Genomic DNA, 19,246 nt, shown 5'->3' with positions numbered 1-19,246 from the left:
AGATTGTAGTTTCTCATGTTTTTGTTTTTCCATATGGGGTTGCCACTTCTGTAAACTGAACATACACTTTGTGATGCCAAATTATGACCTTTATCATGTTCCGTCTTGCCAGAAATACGTTTTCTCATGAAATAACATTCTTCATAATGTAGGCAAATCAATGGCCCTGTTCTCCTGTATCAATTCCACATTCTACTTCTTTGCCAGGTTTTTACACGGTCCTGTTACTGAGGATGAAACACTGAATGTACTAATGGAGGCTTCAATAAGCTGAAAAGATGATGGAATGTTGTGCAAGCAGATGTTGTGATGCCTCAAACAGATGATGTTATCAGACAGTGTGACACTGATTCAATGCCAGATTGAGTCATTTTATAAAATATTTACCATTAGCTTGAGAGCTGCTTTGCTGGTAACAGAGCTTATGCTGATGTTGTTTGCAGGAAATGATGTTTTTATTAGTAGCTAGCTCACAGTTACTGTTACTTCTTTAGAGGAAGTAGTTTTTAAATAGTAATCTAACATCCGGTACTGTAGCAGACACACAGTGATGAGGAGGGTCCTCATAAAGACAGGAATAAAATATTACCTCTAATTACTCTGCCAAGGAATGATGAAGTTATGTGACGATCAGCGTAGGTTTGTCCGTCTGTTTGTCTATCTATTACCAACAGTACTCAAAAACGGAATAACGGATTTGGATGAAATTTTCAGGAAAGGTCAGCAATGACACAAGGACCACTTGATTAGATTTTGGCAGTGATGCGACTTACAGTCTGGATAAACTGATACGTTAAAGATTTCTGTATCATTGCGAGGTAGCGGCACAGTGCCATTGTCACTATGACAACAAGTGAACACTACTTCAGCTGAGTGCTGACAATCACATGATTTTGATCCTACTACAAATCCACCGCTGTGGACTTGTCTGGACTTACCAGTCAAAAATGAAACAAGGAACAACTGATTAAATTGTGGAGGTGTCTCCGAGTCCTATGAGTCCCTGCCGCCTGCTACGTATTTAGGTCACGCGATTTGGTATCCGTACATACGTACACATGCATAACACATGCCTGCGCTCAGCGCAAGGTCATTTTGTTTGCGGGTACATCAGTATTCAATTGACACATTCTATAGTTCTGTGATTTCTGCCACAAATCTTTTTTCAGGATTTCACCCATTGAAAATGATACAACACCTGAGCAGCCTTGGAGGAGTACTGGCACTCTCTGAGTGCTTTTCTTGTAAAATGTTGCATTAGTCACTCAGTAGATAAATTATTACTGATGGAAGAATGAAGAGTTTAATAGATTGTTTCTTGTTTCTAAAGCGGTGTCAGAGCTTCTAATGCACTGCTCCTACAAAGATTTAAATAGCTTAGTCCACTCCTGTGGGAGGATTGATGAAATAATCTTACGTAATCAAAAGAGAAAAGAAAGAATGAAAGGTGTAACAGTGAAAACTCACTGAGAATGTTTTGATATTGGTGTGTAGCAGTGTGAGATAGTTGATATCATGGTTGCTTAATATCAAAACTGCATCTTCTCATATTACAGACCTTGTAAACTGGATACTGAAAGCCGGAGCTTGCAACAGTAACATCAAGTAATCTGCTGACAATAGATTCATTTCAGAAGAACTTGTAATACACAACTTTTCAGCTACTTTTGAAACATGAATAGTTTACTGTGCTGTTTTAATTAGTTTTACTAATGGAAGAAAACCTGTTGTCTATCTAAAGTAAACTAAAATATAATTTTTTTTTAGTTTTAGTCCTTGTGCTGTGTGTCTGTGGCTTTTACCTTTAGGTTTCTGAAGTTTTATTACCCATTTTCCGATTACCAGTATTGTTATTTTTGTTGACTGATTATTGAAAAATTAAATGCTCTACTTCAGGTCTGATGCAGCCTCCTCTCTGTCGTCTGTTGCCACTCTGCGGTCTCAGAAATGTCTCTCAAGCAGAGAATGAACAAGAAACGCAAGCCGTTACCACAAACCAGGAAATTAGCTTCTCACATTGGCTAAGACTATGCTAACGACTAGCGGCTAAGTTAGAAGGCAGCTACATTACCCTGAAACAGAGTCTGGAAAGGTATAATTAATAAAGCTTTACAATCTGGACCTTGGTGGGCAATTAAAGTGATCACATAGTGGAAGATAAATAAAATAGAGAAGAACAGCAGATGCAACTGCAGGAGACAAACTGATCAATCTCAGTTGATAACACATAATCAGAAGAGAATCTGTATTTATTAACTCCTATTTCTATTTTACATATTCATACATAGTTACCCTTATCCCTAGTTCAAATCTGACCTCTAAATTTAACATATGCTGCTGAATTGTTGCTTTCCAGCCACCTGTCTTATATCATAACTCACCTCAGAGATTAACACAAGCATTTTTTTGTATTAAAAGAAAAGAAGACCAAACTGTCATTTTCTAAAATGGGGAAATTCTTGCTTTTATTACTTTCCTGAATGTAAAAACGTTATACCACAATATCACAGATCAAACCTTGTACGGTCACAATTTTGAGGTTGAATGCAAAACAAGGGACTTTCCAGCTTTTCTTTACGGAACCTGCAGCCTGCTTTTTTTTTAGCATTGGCAAAGCCATATCCATGCGCTGCTTTGCATAAAATCAGTCAAATTTATGTTCCTATTTTTTGCCTCTGCAGGTGATATTAGCATCTGGCTATTATGCAGCATTCAGAGTGACACTAGTGGCCAAAGCACTGGAGGGCACATATGATGGAGCCATACACATTACCACAGATTATGAGGTAGGTTGATTGTCCTGTTGTTTTTGTGCAGGTTTTTCAAAGGAAATCGCAGCCTTCATTAAATCTAATGTTTACTCAATGTATTACTTTTTTTACCCCCAGATATTAACCATCCCAGTGAAAGCTCTCATCGCTGTGGGCACATTAAACAGCTCTCCCAAACACATCGTTTTGCCATCTTCATTTCCAGTAAGTCATTTTAGATCACGAGTATGGTTTCACCCCAGTCCTGCACAAGATCAGATAACGTGTGGGTAAAAACCCACCTTCCTGTTTAATGCCTGAGGTGTTATATCTCGTGACATGTCTGTATATGTCTTCCTTTCTTTAGGGGAAGGTTGTTCACCAAAGCTTCAGCATACAGAGCTCGTTTACACAGAAAGTGAGACTACAGCAGATCCGCTCCCTGACAGAAGATATACGATTTTATTACAAACGGCTCCGCAACAACAAAGATGAGCTGGAGCCCAGACGTAAATCAAAGGTAGGAAATCCTCCCCATGGGTTTAAAAAGAACAAAACATGAGTCACATTTGTCTTTATGAACATAAACTTAATTTCATTTCTCCATGTTTTTCAGGTGGCAAATATTTATTTTGACGCTGGCTTGCAGTGTGGTGATCACTGTTATGTGGGCCTCCCATTTGTGCTTAAATGTAAGTTGTTGTTTTCGAGTGCGTGTGGAGCATTCAAATCTCACAAATGAAATCCCATTCGGGCTGGATTTATCTCTCTGTAGGGAGGTGGGATCATTTTAGCATCACCTGTGCTGCTCAGTGATTTTAATACTGGCCATTGTTCATCTGCCTCCCATTCATGAATAAAGGTGATTCTGTTTTTGGACAAACTCAAAGCTGTTTTTGTCTTTTAAATCCCATCCGGAGCAACATCTCTGTATTGTGAAGTATGTTGTTCTTGCTTTATTTTATCATCTCTGTGTGAAACTAGAAGAATGTGTTTTGGGATAAAAATAAATGAAGCCATCAGAGAGCACAACCAATCAGATTGCCAAATGTTCTGTTATAGTGTCAGCTGCAGGTATTCTGTTTTGAATCCCTTTTTAAGCATCCCAATTTAGCTTTTAGCAGATTGTGTTTGCAGTGTACACATGAGTATACAGACAGCTGTCACTGTAAAAGAAGAAAACTGTAAGTCCCTCTGCAGTCAGAGGGCTGTTTTTAGGCCTGAACCTCTGGACGGGTTCTGACCACAAGAACCGTTTCTGTAGAGAACCTCTTTTAGGGCATTTTTTGGGGGAAAGTATCTACTTCAGCAAAGGTACTTCTGAGCAGCCCTGAATGTTAAATTGTCAAACTCGGACAAGGAATCAGGCGCTAAAATTCTACCCCGCTACTTGTCCACCTCTTTAACATCGCTATCAACTGTATAAAAGTTACCATATAGTGTAACAGAACAAACCGTCCATTATTCTGTTACCTACCTGCACACACAACTGGAGTTTGGTTGGTTTGAATTATGTTGGATACCACAATGGAAGCAGAAAAGCTGAAAACATATTACAAGACTTTCCTGTCCTCTTGATTAAACCCTTAAAAACTCATCTTTGTGTATCAGAGTTGCGTATTTTGAAATTATCCCATGAAAATCATCCTTTCCTGCCTTCCAGATTATAAAACAACACCATATGAATATGTTATCTAACAAAAAAAACCTTGATTTTCACCAGAGGGGTCTTTAGAAATGGGATTCCAAGACAAGTTGTGCAGTGACAGAGAAACAAAGAGTGTCTTTCTTCTATGATTTCTGTGTAGATTTCTGAACATGTATTTGCAGTGGAGTTAGTGATATCATCAGGAAGTGTAGCTCACAGTGAATGGTATCAGATAGTGTTTCATGTTTGTGTTTACATCTGACAGAGTCATGACTCCAAGAAAAAGTGCAGCTGTGACATGTTGCGTCTCTCCCACCAGACCTCTCCTTGACCTCTTTGTAACTTGCCTATTGCAGGCAGTATCCTGTAATTTCCCATTGATTTTTATATATATATATATGTCTACCAGGACGATGAGTTCAGTTACTGAGGAGCACAGTGAATATTTATTTCCCACCTCCCTCTGTAATGTTAATTCCATCCAAATGGGGCTCAGGAGTCTCAGCCAAATTACTAAAATGTTTTCTCTTCCACAGCTGAGTCCAAACCTCATGGGCTGGCATTGCAGGAGGATATCTGGGACGCTGATGTAGATCTTCACCAGAAACTCCTCAGACGATGGCAAGAACTCAAAGAGCGTGCAGGACACAAGTAAGCACATTAGGGATTCAGTGATCCCTGATAAACGGTTTTAGTTGTTCCTTTGCGATGGGCTATTTACAGAACCTAACAAGGTTTTCTTTCTTTTCATACCAAAGGATTGAAACTGTCTTTGAAGTCAACACAGACCTTCAGAAAAATGTTCAAGCTAAAATAACAGCACATTTGACCTGGCCTTCACTGGTCAACTCTTCACAACGAATCATGTTCCCGCTAACCAACACAAACAGCTCCTCTGTGAGTGGAAGCCACCCGTCTCTTGTTAGCACATTCACATCAGCGCATGCATCAATGTTTAAAGGTGTTTTATGAAGTTCTATGTTTGAAATCAACAACTTTCTGTTTATCCTGCAGGATGAGGAGGTGATTCTGCAGAACCCTGCCGATGTTCCGGTCTACGTCCAAGTTCTCCCCTTGGCGCTGTTACCCAACCCCTCCGTGTTTTCTGGAAAACTGGCTGACAGGTGAGAAACCTCCACAAACACCTACATGTTCTGGTTTCCTCTCGTCTTACTCTGACACTCATCTCCTCTGCGTTTATTTTCCAGATTGCCTTTGGGAAATTTGTCCAACATCAACATTGACACAAACACCTTTGAGTTCCAGGTTCACAGAAATCAAGTGAGTCCTGCACCATCATAAATTCAGTGAATTGAAATTATTGCACTGTTAATCACAGTGCTCTTGTCTGTGGTTGAGGCAGCATGTGGAAGCTGTTTGTCTCTGACAGATGCTCTGTTTGTTTGGCAGACATCCCTAGTAAAGAGTGGTACAGGGTTTGTAGAGGGTTCAACCAGACCGTTTGTGTACAACCTCCTCCTGCTGCCCGGAGAAGTCAAGTCCTTCAGTGTGAGGTTCACTCCCATCAGCAACCACAGCGTCTCCTCCCTCCTCATTGTCAGGTAGCTGCAGATTTTAATGCTAGCGACAAAACAGTCTCTTCAGTAAGTGTGTGTTCCTTTTCTGAAATTGTACACTTTGTTGTTCAGGAATAACCTTACTGTGATCGACACAATCGTGCTTCACGGACGAGGTACGACGGAGAGCCTGAAGGTTGCGGGGAAGCCTCCAGGACAAGGCAGCTCACTGAGGTTTAAGATGACTGAGGCCCTGCTGAAAGACTGCACAGAGAGTGAGTTTGTTTTACTGAGTGTGAACATGAACCACATTTTAAACTCCACTCACCTTCACAATATCTGCATAATATTCACATGTGATTTAAAAGAATCTGACACTCTCTAAATGCACCTCCAGTGAGCTACATGCTGATCATCAGGCTTGTAGACAATGCAATACAGCCAAAAGAAGATATTTCTGTACTTGAACTGTTCAGTCACGACATTTAAGAGTTAGCATAAACAGCTAACAGCCATCTATAATCTAACACAGATACATGCTACAACTAATACTTCTGTATGATTGAAGTTACTCCATGTGGACTGGTTGATTGTTTGGTCAGTGTGCGTTCATCTGACCAAATTCTCGTTGGTTGGACAAGTACTAGTGTTTCTTTCGTGAGGAGAAAATCACTGCATCAGTAACCTTCCAGGACTAGTCTATTATGTGTAACTGCATGAGGAACAGACTCCTCTGTGTTTTCACAACTATGACATTACCAAACCTAATGGAGACTCGAACAAACTGACACCATGTCAAATACGTTTTCAGTGTGGCTGCATTTTGTTAAAATAAATGGCCAAAAAGACAAATGTAAACTTACAAACAGCAGTTTGACTGTCACAACAACCACCATGGAAGTTCAACTATAAACAGCAGCTAACTGGGTCTGTGCTAAATTCCTCAATTGTTCTTGTTTTGAGATTATTATTTTATATAGCATTGTATCAGAAGTTATGAACACTATCTGCTCTGAATCTGTTTTTAACATTTCAGTATAAATTAACCAGGTTCAAATGATTTAATATTCTGAAAACACCACCTTTTGTAAATTTAGAATTTATTCAGGCCAATAAGGTGAGCAGTTCGAGTGCACTCAATGCAGTGTGGCCAATTTAGTGCATATATTTGTATAAATTCTGCACTTGAGTATACTTACTTAGATACCTCAAGTGTAACTTTTAACCTTCAAAATAAAAGTCTGCCAGAGCCACATAGGGAATGCAGAAATTTACATGAGTACATATTCACATAGTGACCAAATAAAAACAGCCAGTTACTGCTGGACTCTCTGTGATGCTAAATTTAAAGACTTATTACTACAAACCTAAAAAGAAATCAAACACTTGCATTGTTATAACTGTGGTGCTACAGATCCATTGATTTTCTTGTTCAATATGATTTCTTTGACCATGTGTCTTTGTATCTCTTTACATTTTGCATCAGCTCTTTCTTTCTGTTTAAAAAACTGACATGTCTCATTTTTATTCACTTCCATTCCCCATGTTTTTTTTCTGTTGCAGAAACAAGAGTCAAAGAGCCAAACTTCACTCTCAAAAGAACCTTCAGAGTGGAGAACACAGGTTTGCTCCCGATCACCATCAGATCAGCAGAAATCAACGGACAAGCCTGTGAAGGATACGGATTCAAAGTTCTCAACTGTCAAGAATTTGCACTCAAGCCAAATGCTTCTAAAGACCTCATCATACTGTAAGTGAGCAAACTGTGTGTGTCTGTGTGTGTTTTCGCCCCTTCCCACAAGCTCTATTAATACTCCTCCTGAGTAAGCCTCTGGTAAAAGCATGAATTGGTTCTCTGTTACTCTGCAGCTTCTGACCCCCTGGACTGATTCTTTTCATCACGATTTAAAGTTTGAGCCCCAGTTTGACACGGAGACACACACTTGTTGTGCACTTGTTGTCCATTTACAAATTTAAAAACAAACAAAAAAACTTGAGGTCATTTTGAGGTTGTGAAACATTTTTCTTTGAGTCAAGGTTTAACCAGAAGTCACAGGATGTTGGTTCAGGCGGTATAAATATGCGTCCTTTCTGCTGTATTCTGATGTAATCACCAGACTCTTCCCCTTTTTATCAAAAGTAGCACAGTGAGGCTGAAGGTGACTGTAGTTTAATCTCCACCTATTCAGGGTTATGACACATTTAATCGGCAACAATTTTAGTCATAACCCCCACACCCCACACCCCCACCCCCGTCGGACGTTAGGGGGCAGAGCGAATATTCGGATATCCGTATTAGGGCCCGAATATTCGGAGGCCAGAAACCACTTTTCGGGCCAGCCCTACTGCAGTGTGCCTGTTCTGCTTTGCATCGACCCTACTTTCAAGCTGTTGAACTTCTGTAAACTTCCAACAATTAAATTACCTGATCTGTGATACACTGATGAATATAATCTAAAAGTTAACTATGTAGTGTAATGTTTTAAGAGCCTTACATGCCCTACAGGCGGTTCCTCTTCTTTTGCCTTGAAACTCTTCTCAGACCTGCATATGTGTGAAGGAATGGATCGTCACTGTGCAAAGTACAGCAGGTTTAGATAGAACCCTTTTATCAATCTTTTTGGCTGCCTTCCATTGTAAAAGCTGACAGGTCACAGTAGGAAAAACACAAATTTAAATAGTATAATTAATGGTGGAATTCTATTTAACTGCTTGAGTTTCAGGGTTGTCGAGTTTTACATCTGCATTTTACAGCTGCATTCAAGCAATGTTAGCACAAGAATAAGTAAGGACAGTTTATTTTGTAGATTTAGCTAAATTGATTGTTTTAGTGACCATAATGTGTTTTATTTTGATGTAACCGAGGCTTAGTGCACTTGCAGCCCTCATGCAAATATACTGTTGAAATGTTTAGGATCTTTTCAACAGTTTTTTTTCCCACTCCTGATGACAGTTTTACCAACATGGCATAAACTCAGGATCACTGTCGCACTTACTGAGGCTCTTGAGTAGAACGGAGTTATTGCTGATGTTATCTTTAACACCTGCACAGCAAGTCAAAATGTCTGATGGGAAAAAAAGCTCCATTTTGACTTATAACAGCAGATATACCACAGTTAAAAATTATAACGTCAGCACTGGCTTTTTTTGCGCTTCATTGTGTCAGTGAACAGCATGCACAACACCATGGGCTGCAATTAAAGATAATATTTGATTAAATGTCAGAAAACGGTGAAACATGTCAACGTGTATGTTTTCTAAAGCCCAAGATAATGCTCTTAAATGTTTAGTTTTTTTCCCCACAACTCAAAGATAATTAGTTAGAAACCAGAAAATATTCAAATGTGATCCGATTAACCAATTATCAAAATAATTATTTAATAGTTGGCAACTAAGCAGATAATTGGCTACCATAACTAGAGAGTGTAGCCTCAGTCTCAGCAGATAATAATGAAAAGCAAGTGAAGTGTGATTCTTTTAGTCTTGGAGGTGATCCTGGTGTCTATCTAAGAACTTGGAGGTGTGGCTTCTAATTTATGGTGCGGTCAGACCACATTTCACTTCCAGTCCACGCAGAAAGTGACACATCACCTAAAGTCTTATTGATGAAGCTCGAGCAGATGGACACGCAGCCTTGTTTCCAACATAGGAAATAGGGTTTGTTTATACTCCTGTTGTGTAACCGCGCAGCAAGCAGTGACAGAGGTTAACGGCAATAAAATGCCATATATAAAATGCCATATAATTTATAAAGTTGTTGGCTGCCAACATTCCCAGGCTGTTTACTGCTTGTTACCTGCCCGCTACCCTTTGGTCTGACTGCGCCTCAGCACAGGATGTAAATGTTCAGTCCACATGCAAATTAGCAAACAGAGTCCAACGATCAGGAGACATGTCGACTTGTCATGGTAGGAAAAGAGCAGGTAAAGTTTCTTAAATGGCTTTTGATGGCTTTATTTTATTTATATTTCCCATTAAATCATACCTGTTAGCCTCTGTGTTCAGTAGCAACGCCCAAAGACTGACACATCTGGATGGAATGCCATGCTGTCTGTAGTATTTGCTGTTTCCTGCTTTCGCGTGTTAAGATCTCTGTCTTAGAAAATCAACAGCCCTATTTAGGACAACTTCTAACCAAACACGTGTGTTTTGAAAAAGGCCATGTGCATGCATGCCTCATTTTATCAGCTGTTTGTCAGGCAGTTATTGTTTCTGTCAAAGAAAGACCTTTAAACCAACCACGCCCGGTTATTTTTTAAGTGAATATATCGTGATGCATATAAATAGTTAATAGACTTATGAATCACTCGGACATCTTCCAGCTCTTTCTGTCCATCCCTGCTTGCTGTATGTCCTCTGACCCCACATTCAGGAGTCACAGGTTGATCACATGGTCAGATTGTTGAGTTTTAAGCCACTGAAAATTATTTTCCTTTCAGGTTTACGCCCGACTTCACCTCGTCTCGAGTGATCCGGGAGCTGAAACTGGTGACATGCGGGGGCTCCGAGTTCGTGTTTGTCCTGAACGCCTCTTTGCCGTACCACATGTTAGCTGCATGTGCAGAGACTCTGCCCAGACCAGGCTGGGAGCTGGAGTTCTACATCATAGTGTCTGTGGTCATGAGGTGAGCACTTAAAACAGCCGCCATAAAGTGTAAGCAAACCTTCCTTCAACCTGTCCGGCAGTTAACATTTGTCTGTGTTGTTTGTGTTTGCAGTGGCATGTTTCTGGTGGTGATCGTCATAGCTTATCTGGAGGCTCAGAGCATATGGGAGCCTTTCAAGAGACGAATGTCTGTGGAATCCAACTCCACCTTGGAGACTGGGAGACCCTTTAATCTCAGGGACATCGTGCAGATTCACAGTGATTCAAAGTGAGTGCAGCATGGAAAAGTCCAAGTTATAAAACGTCTTTGGCAAAGGCTAATCAAGTCACATGGTTATCAGGCCATATACATTTTGTATGGACCGATAAGGGACCACAGGGCAAATTATACACTCTGATGATTGAGTTTTGAGGTGAAGAAGTAGATAAGACTCCTGGAGGAAACGCAGGCAAAACATTTCCTTTATTCACAGAACTTGAACATGTTTCAAAATTAAACAGTTTTTGTGGCATGTGCAAAAGTTTGGATATCACAGCAGGAAAAGAGTATTTGGAATTTTTAGTCACTCTTCCTTGCAAATCACAAGTAAAATGCAAAATTCTCCATAGATTTTAATCAGTTAAACCAGAGGAGCTTGTGTTTGTTGAAGCTGATTTGTAGCGGTTTTGCTTTGGATCAGTTGTAGAAGATAAAGTCTTTAGTGTAAACTGGTTGACATTTGCAGCTTGAGGTTTTTTTTTTTAAACATTTCTGTGTGACACAAAGCAGAATAACTTCATGCTTAATAGTCTGCAGTCCTCAGATGCTGCTGCATTCTGAATTTAAACATTCAAACCTCTTTAGAGTCATGATGACAGTAGAGTGAAACAGATGTTTTTGCTACTTCAAGCTACATCCACACTGGTATGTTTCCATGTTTTAATTGCATAATTTCAACTATGTTTACTCCAACTGTCCACACTACTCTGGAGTTTTATATCCCGTTAAAAGGAGATCTCTTGCAAATGGTACTGATCCTGTTTTACTTTCAAAACTCCTGAGTTGCATTTCAGAGCAGAAACTGAACCTTTTTTGGAACAATGACGTTTTGTCACTTTCTGATTGAGTCTTTACAATCATTCTTTCCTGGAACCGTCATGCTCCTATCATGTAACTGCTTTGTTGAAGACAACAAAAACGTATACCTCGGCTGTCAGTGGTTCATTAAGCTTTTCTAACAGTAATTAGACTACAGATGTTGTTTAGTTTGTTGTTTATGGCAGCAGCTGTTGTGCAGCTACTTCGTCATTTCTGTTCTTCCTCTGTAGTATTTTCTACAAACAACCCCCTGCTCTCTGGTTAACACCAGCGACTGTATGCCCAGCCTACATGAATGGTCATGTGATTTGTCTTTCAGGTGTGTTAGTGTGTATAAATGTTCTTTATGAAACAGTCTTTGGCATTTGAGCTGAAGAGCAAAACAAGACAAGCAAAGACAGAGACTGTATTTCTACTTATATACTCATATATACACCCATACACGAATGTCAACAGTGCAGTAAAATTTCAGTCTTCTTTGGTTTCATTGCTGTGTTGATCTAAAATTCAAATATTCAGCGCTTGTTCCCAAAGTTTCTATCCAGATGTTGCTTTGCACACCTCAAATATTTACTTTGTTGAGGTTGTAGGTGAAGTTACCTTTTTCTGCCTCTTTAATATATATTATGGTTGTTCATCAGTGCTGCACAGTAATGGTGATCCGTCAGTCCTCTGTCAGATGAAGCTTCCTACACGACGTTTCAGTCAGTGAAGTTTTCACTTCTCTAAGCTCAGCGACTTGCTTCGACTTGAACAGTTTCCTTTAACTGACATTTTTGGAAGACGTTTTGGGCAGTCGAAACTTCAAACAGGAAGTACTGTGCTGTCTTTTTTTTTAAATCCTTCCTCTCTCTGCCACGTTAGCTTAAAGCAGCCAATAGTTGTGTAGAGTCACCACAAGGTTTGAACAGAATTTCACAGCTCTGAAAGTGTCATCAGTTGACAGTTTGTATCGACCTGCCTCAGGTCCAAATGAGTCTATTAAGGTCTGGCAAGTTAATGAAGTTGTGAGATTTGACACATGCATGATTCCCAAACCTTCACACATGCTGCAGTTACTGTTTTATTTTCTCTATGCAGAAGTTAATAGAATTCGGTGTATTAGTGTTGCAGAATGGCTACTTTGTTGAACTCTGTTTGCTTCAGGATTTTATATTTAACAAAACATGTAGTTTTAGCCCGGGTTCCTGCAGTGTGTGTGTTGACTCACTACAGAGAATAATAAAAACGACATATTCTGGATTCCCAACGGCTCTTGGTTTGTGGCTAACCGCAATTTTGAGCATGCCAGGTGCTGTAGCCACTCATTAGCACTTATCACTGACCATTTCCATAATTTAATCTGGAACAGATATAAACCACAGCTTAACAGTGGGAAACTCTTTATTGCATATTTTTAATTTGCATTCTAATCCACATTGAGAATAATTTCACAGTGGTATGGAAATCTTGATTCTCTTCATTGTCCTCAAGTCTGCTTAGAACCTTTTAACAATGACAATTTGTGCATCATTTGGTGTAAAAAATAGAAAACTACAAAAATGATTTATTAGAAGAGCCCAAAGTGAGATCTTCTGTCTGACCAACTGTTGAGATGTCTACTGCAGTGGAAGTATATCTTGTTATGCTTGCTCTGATTGGGATGACCCTCTGGCAGATGCAGACATAGAACAAGGTGCATTTCAAATATACACATTCACTGGGCAAAATAAAAAACTATATCAGTTTACATGTAAAACGTTTGTTTTAAACTGAATATATGGCCTGACAGGACCCACATGCCAGTTACTTTTGTGAATCACTAATGTCAGTAGTTGGTACAGTAGTCTAATTTTTAATAATGTGACAGTAAACTTTTATCTAGATTAAAGATGAAGAGACTGTCACCTCCCAGAGCTTCACAGCTTTCTAAATGTGTTATGAAATTGTTCACAAATCAACTAGCATTAATCTTCACAGCTATCCGACATAGTATTGAACATAAGAAATCTAAAGAAAAATGGTTTAAGTAGCAGAAAATGTAACCTCAGAGGGCAGATGCAGAATGACTGACTTGACTTCTCTGTCATCACTCAGGCTCAATGACTACAGCGACTCGGCCCAGAGCTCCAGAGGATTTTACACATCCAGCAACGGAACAGCGCGAGTCGGAGGCAGACAGAGCAACAGCCGAACCTTATCAGACTCAGACAGCCAAGATAAGAGATCCAGGCTCGGCTTCAGCCGCCCATCTATGCAAGCTACTTCCTCCCAGCTGACCAAAGGAAGTTCAACCTCAGGCCAGGAAGGCCCTCCAGCTGTCAGTCAGCTAACCCACCGGAAAGCTCGGAGCACCAAACAGCTTGACCTCCAGAGTCAAAGTTTAACCGGTCCGTCGCTGCCTTCCAGAGCCCTCTGCCCTGAGGAGGCGGCAGAATATGCCGACCTGATAGGAGCCATGGACAATGACCTCGACCGTCCAGAATCACTTGGTGCTGAAACGCTGCAGGAGCAGAGCTCTCAGTCCATACAAAACAAAGGTACCACATCTGTCTATCAGGGGAGAGTCAAGGGCTCAGTGATCATTTGCAGCTTTGACAGTGTGTGTTGTTGTTGTTATTGTTTGCAGTGTTGGAATCCAAAGGGAAGCTGAGGGGTAAAACAAAAGCTCAGAGGAAGAAGGAAGAAAAAGAGAAAAAATCAACAGTAAAGACTCAGGGAGATGAGCTCAAGGATAACCTGGCCGACAACGATGACAGCTCCTCCACCACCACAGAGACCTCCAACCCAGATGTGGAGACAAACATCAAAGAGGTACACAGAAATCACAATGCTGCAGTCCAGCTCACATCCTTTGCTGTGTGTCAACTCTCTGTATCTAATAATGTGCATCACACCTTTCAGGAGCCAGTGAAAAAGAAAGGAAGGACAGTAGTTCCTGGAAAAGTTAAAGAAGAATCTTCAAATTCGCTTCTCAAACCCAAAACCAAGAAACAAGCAACAATAAAGAAAGAGAACCCAACAGAAAAGTCCAGGTTTGCTTTTGAAACTAAAAGCGACAGTTTTATTTTACCTGTTGCTCTGTTCACTTTCTGATGAATCTTTTTTGTTCTCAGTTCTCTGGAGCTGCCATATGTAACACCACTGGAGAACAAACAGCGCAAGACGTTCACACCAAAAGCTCTGCTCCCTCTCACCAACATCCCAAAGAACAGACCCCTCCAGAAACAGAGATGTGAGTTTGCTCACTTGAATGCTGCCGTGTTCTCGCTCATTTCAGCACTAGATGTGTTAGTAACGTGTTTGTTTTGGCAGTTGACACGAAGCTGGAGGACGGTCGACCCGCTCTTTTAGCCAAACTGCTGTCTAGCGGTTCGGTGCCAGAACTGGGTCACAGCAGCAGCTCTGAAGGCGAGAAGGAGTTTGCTTCTCCAGAGTGGGACGTCCCCCTTTCCAAAAACAGCATCCGTAAGTCAAGACCCCAATCTGTCATTCCAAAAGAGTCGACTCTTAAATCACTGACTGACCAGAGATGGTTTTCTCCTGTTTCTTATACAGAAGCAGATAGTCTTCAGCAGATTTCCCTCCAGACAATAAACGCAGATCCCTTCCTGAAGAGATCTGTCACAGCCGGGACCTGCTCCCCTCCACCCACCTCCCCCAGTTTACTGTCCAGAGGCTCCTACAGCAGTGTGCTCAACAGTAATAGGTATCCATGTGTTTCAATGAATAAACAGCTCAGTTTAAAACATTTTGGACCTCCTTCTCTAATTTGAGGCAACTGGCAGGCATGAGATGAATAACTGATCTCTTGTACAAACTAAAAATATCAGTGAAGTTTCTGATCACTTAACGGCAGCGGATGATTGTTTTTTGTTGGTAGTAACTGAGGTTTTTAATTGTGTGTTGTCCATTTTTTGTTCTCTGCATTTGATATCGTCATTCAGCCAAATTAGTTGGATTACTTTGAGAGATGTCTGGCATCAAGAATACTTTAAGCTGTTCAACCAAACCCAAACATTTCATAGTAATCGTCAGTCTGGTAACTTGGTGTTCCTCAAGGCTCTGTCCTGGGCCTCATTTTGTTTTCTGCGAACATTTCCACTGGGTCACATTGTCTGCATTCCAACTTGAAATGCATACTCTGGCCATCCTTACAAAATATCTACTGCAGCATGAAACAGTTGTGACATACTAATCCATCGTATTATTTCACCTAAGGCTGTTTTCACACTATATGACAAAGTTAACAAACAGTCAGCAGCTGCATTGTCGTCTTTTGAAGTGCTTGTTGAGAAAAGAATTTAATAGTTATAATAGCTAGCTAACGATGGGGAAATGTTTTTCACATAAACAGAATAGGACAGGAGATTACATAGAGAGAGAAATGAAGTGGAAATAGTGAAAGAAAAACATGAATATTTGACATTTTGCTGTCATTGCATCACTAAAAGAAGTTAGGAACAGTTCAGCTTTGATTTTCATGCAGTGGTAAGTGTTGGCCTTCAGGTTCTAGCTTCATATCTCTGTGCTCTCAGCAGCTCAAACTTGTTTATACTCTCATGAGACACTGTGACAAATGTGATGTACCGTCCAGTGTGCAGAGGATTATGGGTCAAAATAGCCAGAAAAACATGCAGGAAGACATATGTGTATTTTTTGTCAAACTGCATTTGACATATGATATATTGGAACATATGAAGTCTTTCTAGATGCTCGTATGGGTATGTATGGTAGTAGACACACATGATCTTCAAACACAATCATTACTATGGGGATGATACTCTTTCTATGCCAGATTAAAAACCACTAAAGACACAACACGTCATTTGTTGCCCAGTCATGCTTCAACTTACTGAGAAGTATCTTAGAAATCATATCTTCCCTTTTTGCATTTTATTGACTTGTTTTATCTTGATCAACCAACTTAAAACACACTATCACTGCTGTTCAAATAAAATTACTTATATTCTACATTCTGTATTTTTACAGTGAGGGAAACCAGAAGAAGGCCCCTGGTAATAAACTGTCAACATCCACTCCACTCCCGGGCAAAAATGGGAACCCCACCTTCGCCGCTGTAGCTGCTGGTTACGACAAAAGTCCAGGTAAATGTGTAGCAATGAATTAGCACTTCATCTCAGTGTGAACATTGTTCTCTACAAGGAGACACTGATGTTCTGATTTGTCGTCAGGCGGCTCCGGTCCAGGTAAAACCGACAGCCAAGGCAAGAGTCTGGCACACATGCCATCAGTGGAAAGTGACAGCTCTGACAGGTACTGAGAGAAAAGGAGCACATTTACAAGCAGACACGTCAAGGCACAGATTCTGACTGAATATTGGTGTCGTTTCCTTTACAGCTCTGGTTTATGGAGTCCGATTGACACAGCCAGCAGTCCAAACTACCCTTCTGCCAACTCATTCTCCGCTTTTGGGCCCAACAATTCCTTTAACCTGACTGGAGGTAACTCAGTCTTGCATCTTGCGAGCAAACATAAGAATGCAGAGTGACCGGTTCGACAGATTATCGGGCACTGCCTTCAAACTGAAGTATGTGTGTTGCTTTTAGTTTTCAGCGGAATGAACCTCCCAAAGTCTGAGCCACAGCAGAGCTGGCCGGAGTTCACCCCCGTTCCCTCGTCCATCTGGGACATCCCGAGCAGTGACTCCCTGCACTCCTGGCCCAGCAGCTCCAGCTCTCCGACCGCCCCGACTGCAGTAAGATGATCCACGGTTTGGTGTTGATGTAGCTCACAGGTACTGTTGCTCTTCATCACACCCTGCTTTATTCTTGTTCTTTTTGCTTTAGTCACTCCTGGGAAACACCCGCAATCCATGGTCTACCACCACACCCTTCGGCAGCTCCATTTGGTCAACAGACACGGCTTTACCTTTTGCTCCAACAACCAATTCGACAACTCTGACGGATCTGGTCAGCAGTCCCGCCCCGTCTCCGCCGGCAACCACCGAGATGAGTCGGACCTACAACCACTGGAGCATGTGGCGCCCCACCCTGAGCCGGCGCAGCTCCGAGCCGTGGCCCAGCTCCTCTGACAACGCAAATTAAAAAGCACCCAACAGAAGTGCTCTGTTCGCTAAATTCAAAGTCTTTTACAATCAGAGAATCCCGACAGAACGCATCGGAACCCTGCATTTAGTTCTCTGCAGCTTTTTATCCACGGGGGCAGAAATGCTAACTTTTATTTGGATTTGTTTTAACAGGTGCCCCTGAATTACAAACGTTGACAGCATGTTGTATGCTAATGCCAGTGCAGACAGTTTGCTGCTGTAGAAAGGCTGGTAATGCTGCATTCCTTCTCCAAGTTTGGCGCAGAACCTCTAAAGTTCAGTATTATTGTTGGAACAGATGTCTCATTTTAAGCCACGTGTCTCATTTTCACAATCATTTTGGTTCCCATTGGTTTTATTAAAAGTCAAATTTGCATCTGTTCACGTTGGAGTCAATGCACTCGACTTTTATTTGGCAGCAGGGAAATTTCGCAATCTGATGGGAGAATTGTTTTCTTTTTTTACAACACAAACGGCCCTAAAAGCTTCAAGAACGATAACGTTCCCCATTTTTACAGAGGGCTCCGCCTCCAGATATCAAAGCCTTCTGTGAGAGTAAATTGGTTATGTGATCAAAGATTATTTAAGTTTGAGGTTTGTATTGTACATCGCCTCTATTTGTCAGCAAATTTAAATAAAGGATTTCAGCAGAATGTCAGTACTTTGGGTCTTTATTCTGTTTACGGAAAAAAAATACACAATCAACATTTTGTCTGAGCCGCACAAAGAGCTGTGACCCAGTGGGATGTGAATGCAGAACCTCTGGAGGAGTTCTGTGTCTGATACTGAGACATTAGTGGATCCTTTGGGTTCTGTGGGTCTCATGGTGGGACATCTGTGGGTCTGACCTGTTTCGCTCCTGAGAAGTGGTTTAGAGAAACTCTTTGTTTTCTGAGACATGCCCAGATGGTTTGCTTGTGACAGAACGTTCACTGATTGAAGTCTTGTGTTCTTGATTTAGTAAATTGTGTATCTGTGATGAAGCTGCTTTTCTATCTGTCAGTGAATGAAGCTTGATGTGTTGACCTTTCTTTTGTGTGATCAAGTTGTGCTTTAGACACAACTGGTCCAGTTTCCTCAGTGTGTTTGAGACCTGAAAACCTTCTTCCAGCTGTGATAGGAGACAGACAACGTGACATGTTTGCTTAAATTCGATTGCTGTCCTAGAACCAGAATCAAAAATGATAGAAAATGACTCAAACTTTGTGCAAAATATAGACAATGATCCAAAATTACGGGAAATTTGTTAAAAAATGAAATTGCTTAAAAATATCCAGTTTCCTAGTCAACAATTTTCTAAAATTATAGGAGGAAAAAATGGTTCTGAACAGAAACCAGAGTTAATGTTTAGACTGTGACACCTGGATGGATGTAAAACTGATCTGGTGTCAGTTTTCACCAGAACTCAATCAGGAATTAGTCAAAATGACAAAAGTTGTCCTCAATGCCTCAAAATGTGTCCAAAATAACAAAAAAAATAGTTGAAAATGACATTAAGTTGTCAAACAGTATTGGAAAAAGTATTGAAAATGACTCTCAAAACCTTCATCCAGCTGTGATTGGAGACAGACAAAGCAACACATTTGCTTAAATTTGAT

At 40.7% G+C, this 19,246-nt stretch overlaps 1 protein-coding gene across 1 annotated transcript in view; it reads left to right on the top strand.

Moving 5' to 3' along the window:
* tmem131 (transmembrane protein 131) overlaps positions 1–18,301 on the top strand; it is a 43,153-nt gene extending 24,852 nt beyond the window's left edge. The window contains exons 18-41 of the mRNA XM_051947380.1: positions 2,682–2,786; positions 2,889–2,975; positions 3,118–3,270; positions 3,367–3,442; positions 4,935–5,049; positions 5,157–5,295; positions 5,413–5,522; positions 5,607–5,679; positions 5,809–5,960; positions 6,048–6,190; positions 7,479–7,665; positions 10,355–10,540; positions 10,634–10,789; positions 13,676–14,118; positions 14,208–14,392; positions 14,483–14,613; positions 14,695–14,813; positions 14,894–15,046; positions 15,137–15,287; positions 16,571–16,686; positions 16,774–16,855; positions 16,940–17,043; positions 17,149–17,297; positions 17,389–18,301. Of these exons, the coding sequence (XP_051803340.1) occupies positions 2,682–2,786; positions 2,889–2,975; positions 3,118–3,270; positions 3,367–3,442; positions 4,935–5,049; positions 5,157–5,295; positions 5,413–5,522; positions 5,607–5,679; positions 5,809–5,960; positions 6,048–6,190; positions 7,479–7,665; positions 10,355–10,540; positions 10,634–10,789; positions 13,676–14,118; positions 14,208–14,392; positions 14,483–14,613; positions 14,695–14,813; positions 14,894–15,046; positions 15,137–15,287; positions 16,571–16,686; positions 16,774–16,855; positions 16,940–17,043; positions 17,149–17,297; positions 17,389–17,646 (3,573 nt within the window). The 3' untranslated portion in view covers positions 17,647–18,301. The remainder of the gene's footprint in view (positions 1–2,681; positions 2,787–2,888; positions 2,976–3,117; positions 3,271–3,366; positions 3,443–4,934; positions 5,050–5,156; positions 5,296–5,412; positions 5,523–5,606; positions 5,680–5,808; positions 5,961–6,047; positions 6,191–7,478; positions 7,666–10,354; positions 10,541–10,633; positions 10,790–13,675; positions 14,119–14,207; positions 14,393–14,482; positions 14,614–14,694; positions 14,814–14,893; positions 15,047–15,136; positions 15,288–16,570; positions 16,687–16,773; positions 16,856–16,939; positions 17,044–17,148; positions 17,298–17,388) is intronic.
* Positions 18,302–19,246: the final 945 nt, after the last annotated feature.

Source organism: Acanthochromis polyacanthus, chromosome 4 (genome assembly GCF_021347895.1).
Source record: "Acanthochromis polyacanthus isolate Apoly-LR-REF ecotype Palm Island chromosome 4, KAUST_Apoly_ChrSc, whole genome shotgun sequence".
In the NCBI taxonomy this organism is placed as follows: domain Eukaryota; kingdom Metazoa; phylum Chordata; class Actinopteri; family Pomacentridae; genus Acanthochromis; species Acanthochromis polyacanthus.
This window is presented reverse-complemented; position numbering and strand designations above follow the sequence as displayed.